This window comes from Scomber japonicus, chromosome 21 (genome assembly GCF_027409825.1).
Source record: "Scomber japonicus isolate fScoJap1 chromosome 21, fScoJap1.pri, whole genome shotgun sequence".
NCBI classification, from domain to species: domain Eukaryota; kingdom Metazoa; phylum Chordata; class Actinopteri; order Scombriformes; family Scombridae; genus Scomber; species Scomber japonicus.
Window position 1 is genome coordinate 27,703,981 of NC_070598.1, and position 5,007 is coordinate 27,708,987.

Here is a 5,007-nt window from a genome sequence, read left to right on the forward strand (position 1 = left end):
ATGCACTTTATTTTATTTATTTTTTCCACAATATCTGTTGTAGAGTGACTATTGTTCGGTTGCAGTTGAATACCTATAGGGGGCGCACCTGGCTAGAGTATCTCCTGATTAGGCAGTCTGTGTGTATGCAAGAGAAGACGCTACTAACACGTTGGTCATGTACTATCCCGTGATGGGTCCTGCAAATAAAGTCAGCTCAACGAAGTATATGTTGCACTTCTATTAATTGATATCCGACGATATCACATATGGCGACGAGGATAAAAGCCTGAAGTGAAACGGCGAGTTAAGACTATGGGCGCGGTGCTGGCTGAGTTAGCAAGTGACCTGAAGCTAGGCTAGTGCTAACAGTCCGACCGTGAACTACAGACGTTGTGCCGACGGCGTGAAGAAAGCTGGGCGCTCTCTGTAAGAAAAAAACATGGCTGCCACGGTGGGGTCGGTGTCACCTTTTGATTGCAAGTCACAGACTTGGGAAGAGTACTGTGAGATTCTGGACCATTTCTTCGTGGCAAATGACATCGACAATGCAGAAAAGAAACGAGCTGTGCTGCTGAGTGGAGTAGGCGCGCAGACATATGCACTGATGAGAAACCTGCTCAGCCCCGACAAACCCGGAGATAAGTCTTACAGTGACCTGGTAAGGCTGTTGAGAAATCATTTTCACCCTAAACCTAGTGAAATTATGCAACGATGGAAGTTTAATACACGAAACAGAAAGTCTGACGAGACTGTGGGTGACTATGTGGCAGAGCTAAGGAAGCTAGCGCAGGACTGTAACTATGGGGAATCTTTGACGGTGATGCTGAGAGACCGTCTTGTGTGCGGCATAAATGACGACAGGATTCAGCGGAGGCTGCTGTCGGAGGATGGTTTGACTTTTGACAAAGCCCTCAAGTTTGCGCAGGCCATGGAGGCGGCAAACAGAGACATTGTGGATTTACATGGCATGAAGGAGCAGGGCAAATGGAGCCGTGCGGCGGGCTCTGTCAACAAAGTGAATGACACGCGTTCAAAACGTCAGCAGGACATGAAGAAGTGCTACAGATGTGGAGGTGACAACCATCTGGCTAAGGACTGCAGGTTTGCCAATGAAAAGTGCCACGGTTGTGGTAAAGTGGGACACATAAAGAGGGCCTGCAGGATGACAATAGGGGGAAAGGAAAAGGCTAAGCACTTTAAAGGGGATAAAGGCAGGCAAGGAAAAAGGGCTAATTTCATGCAAGAGGAAGGAAGTGATAGTGATAGTGAGGATGTTTCCACTATATATCACATTAAGGATAGGGCATTGACCATGTACAACATAAATGAAGAGATAATCATCCCCAGAGAAGAGCCCATAAAAAAAGTATTACAAGTAAACGGGAAAAATGTAACCTATGAGGTAGATACTGGCTGTGGGTACACCATTATGTCGAAGGGAGCATTATACAAACTATTCAGTGAGGGTGACAAACCTAGACTAGCCAAGTGCAGGATAAAACTGAGAACATACGGTGGCCATAAAGTGCCCGTATTAGGAGCGACAAAGGTCAAAGTTGAACACGAAGGCATTGCTAAGATGTTAGCAGTGGTGGTTGTCAAAGGTTCAGGGACAAGTCTACTGGGACGAGGTTGGCTTAAAGCTCTCAAAGTGGACTGGCAACCTGTACACAAGATAGAGGACAGAGAAAACAATCTACAGGAAGTACTTTCAAGGCATGAAGCAGTGTTCAAAGCAGAGCTAGGGATGTTAAAAGGCTTCACTGCAAAAATACATGTAGCTAGTGATGCCACACCCTGTTTCTACAAGCCAAGGTCAGTACCTTTTGCAATGAAAAAGAAAGTCGAGCAAGAGATAGAGAGGCTCTTACATGAGAAAATCATAGAGCCAGTGAAGTTCTCAGAATGGGCTGCACCCATTGTACCAGTCTTAAAACCAGATGCCAGAGCGAGAATTTGTGGTGACTATAAACTCACCGTAAACAAAGTGTCACCTATTGAGCAGTACCCCATTCCAAGAATGGAGGACATGATAGCCTGTTTAACTGGAGGAGAGACATATACCAAGTTAGACATGAGCCATGCATATCAGCAAATAGTACTGGATGAGGAATCACGAAAATATGTCACAGTGAACACACATAAGGGACTGTTCACATATACAAGGTTACCTTTTGGGGTGAGCTCCAGTCCAGCCATCTTTCAGCGTACTATGGAGGGTGTGCTGCAGGGATTGGCAAATGTGGCAGTGTATTTGGACGACATCATTCTGACAGGAAAAGATAGTAAAGATCACCTGCAAACACTGGATCAAGTACTACAGCGACTGGAGGATGCAGGACTTCGCTTAAAAAGGAGCAAGTGTGAGTTTATGGAGAAAGAAGTGACATTCTTAGGACATCGAGTGGACAAGACAGGGTTGCATCCATTGCCAGCAAAAGTGAAAGCAGTTCAGGAAGCTCCCACTCCTACATCAGTAACGGAGCTAAAAGCTTATTTGGGACTGTTGAACTTCTACAATAAATTCCTGCCAAATCTGTCAACATTACTGGCACCTATGCACAAACTGTTGAGGAAGGATGAACTGTGGTCTTGGGGACTCGAGCAAAATAAAGCTTTCAAGCAGTCAAAAGAGCTTTTGCAATCGAGCAGTGTGTTAGTGCACTATGATGAACAAAAAGAACTGATACTGTGCTGTGACGCTTCTCCATATGGAGTTGGAGCAGTGCTGGCTCACCGCATGTCAGATGGAGCAGAGAAACCTATAGGGTTTGCATCACGCACACTTTCAGCGGCAGAAAAGAATTACTCCCAGCTCGATAAAGAGGGACTAGCTGTCATTTTTGGAGTACAGTACTTTCACAAGTATCTATATGGAAGGAAATTTGTGATTTATACAGATCACAAGCCCTTGCTAGGCTTATTCCATGAGATGAAAGCGGTGCCACAGATGGCATCCCAGAGGATAATGAGATGGGCTGTGCTGTTAAGAGCATATGAGTATGTTATCATGTATAGAGCAGGTAAAAATAATGGTAACGCTGACGCTCTTAGCCGTCTCCCACTACCTGATACACCAAGTGTTCCAGCACCAGAGGAACATGTGTTAATGTTGGATCAGGAGCATCCACCACTGATGACTTCAGAGCAACTAAAAAAATGGACAGATAAGGATCCTATACTCTCACGAGTACGTGAGTATGTACTGAGAGGATGGCCAAAGAATCAGGACAGAGACTTTGTACATTATCGACAAAGACAACATGAGCTGAGTGTACAAGATGGCTGTGTGTTGTGGGGAGCCCGCATAGTGATACCGGAGAGGGGACGAGCTCCTATGTTGGAACAGTTACACCAGTCACACCCGGGAATGAGCCGCATGAAAGGCCTGGCACGAAGTTACATGTGGTGGCCACACATGGACAATGACATAGAGAATAAGGTAAAGTTATGCTCCACATGCCAAGAACACAGAAAGGCACCTGCTTGTGCACCACTCCACCCCTGGGAGTGGCCTGAGAAGCCGTGGAGGAGGCTCCACATAGATTATGCAGGTCCCTTTATGGATAAAATGTTCTTAGTCATTGTGGATGCGCACTCAAAGTGGTTAGATGTGTATCCAGTAGCATCAGCTACATCAGCAAACACACTAAATTGCTTGAGAAACAGTTTCAGCACACATGGTATTCCAGAAATGATTGTGTCTGACAATGCACAGTGTTTTGTCAGTGAACAAACCAAAGAGTTCATGACACGGAATGGAATCACACATGTCACATCAGCACCGTACCACCCTTCATCTAACGGCTTAGCAGAAAGGGCTGTACAGACTTTTAAAGAACTCATGAAAAAGAGCAGCGGTGATACACTGGAGACAAGGTTAAATAGGGCTCTGTTTAGCTATCGCATAACTCCACAGTCAACTACTGGACTTTCACCTGCTGAGATGATGATGAGTCGGAAGTTGAGGTGTACATTGGATCTCATACATCCTGACTTAAAAAAAAAGGTGGAGTCAAAACAAGCAAGCCAAAAAACCCACCATGACAAACACGCAAAAGAGCGCAACTTTGCAACAGGAGACTCTATCTATACCAAAAACTATGGATGTGGACCTAAATGGATACCAGGACTGATACAGGAGATCACGGGACCAGTGTCTTAAACAGTGCTGCTGGGAAATGGTAAAGTTGTCAGGAGACACGTGGATCAACTGTTCAGCAGACAGGAGCAAGATCTGCCAATTCTGATACCGGATATGACACCTGAGGAGCATGTGGTACCTCCAACAGTAACCAACATAGGACCAGAGGACATAAACACTACACCAGTGGATGACAAAGCTTCCCTTACTGTGAAGCAAAACAAGGAGGACAGTACACCTGGTGGTTCGCCCACTAAGGAGCTGTTCAGATCTCAAAGACACAAGAGACCACCAGCTCATTTCAAAGACTTTGTTGTTAAGTGAAAAGGCATGTTTAAGATGCAGAGACAAGATTGTGTTTTCTTTAAGTTGATTACAGTAGTAATGTTAAACACACAATTGTCATATTTTGGGCTGAGAAGATAAAAAAAAAAAAAACAGGATATATTTGTTATCTGATTTATACATGCATATTGTTGGGACATGCTGTATTTTATTCTCTTACAGGATTAGAAGAAAAGTCATAAGAGAATGTTTGTTGCTGTGCTTAGGCATACAGTGATTTATTATAGTTATGTGGTGTTGGATTACATACAAACTGTGGTGTAGTTTGAATTTAAGAGGGGAGGGATGTTGTAGAGTGACTATTGTTCGGTTGCAGTTGAATACCTATAGGGGGCGCACCTGGCTAGAGTATCTCCTGATTAGGCAGTCTGTGTGTATGCAAGAGAAGACGCTACTAACACGTTGGTCATGTACTATCCCGTGATGGGTCCTGCAAATAAAGTCAGCTCAACGAAGTATATGTTGCACTTCTATTAATTGATATCCGACGATATCACAATATCTTTATTTGAGTTTTAAAGTAGCTGTATGTAACA

At 44.4% G+C, this 5,007-nt stretch overlaps 1 protein-coding gene across 1 annotated transcript; it reads left to right on the plus strand.

Annotated features, from left to right (window-relative positions):
• The first annotated feature begins 421 nt into the window (after positions 1-421).
• On the plus strand, positions 422-4,147 carry LOC128382383 (uncharacterized protein K02A2.6-like). The gene has a single exon (XM_053342375.1). It carries the CDS (start codon positions 422-424, stop codon positions 4,145-4,147), a length of 3,726 nt encoding a protein of 1,241 aa, XP_053198350.1.
• Positions 4,148-5,007: the final 860 nt, after the last annotated feature.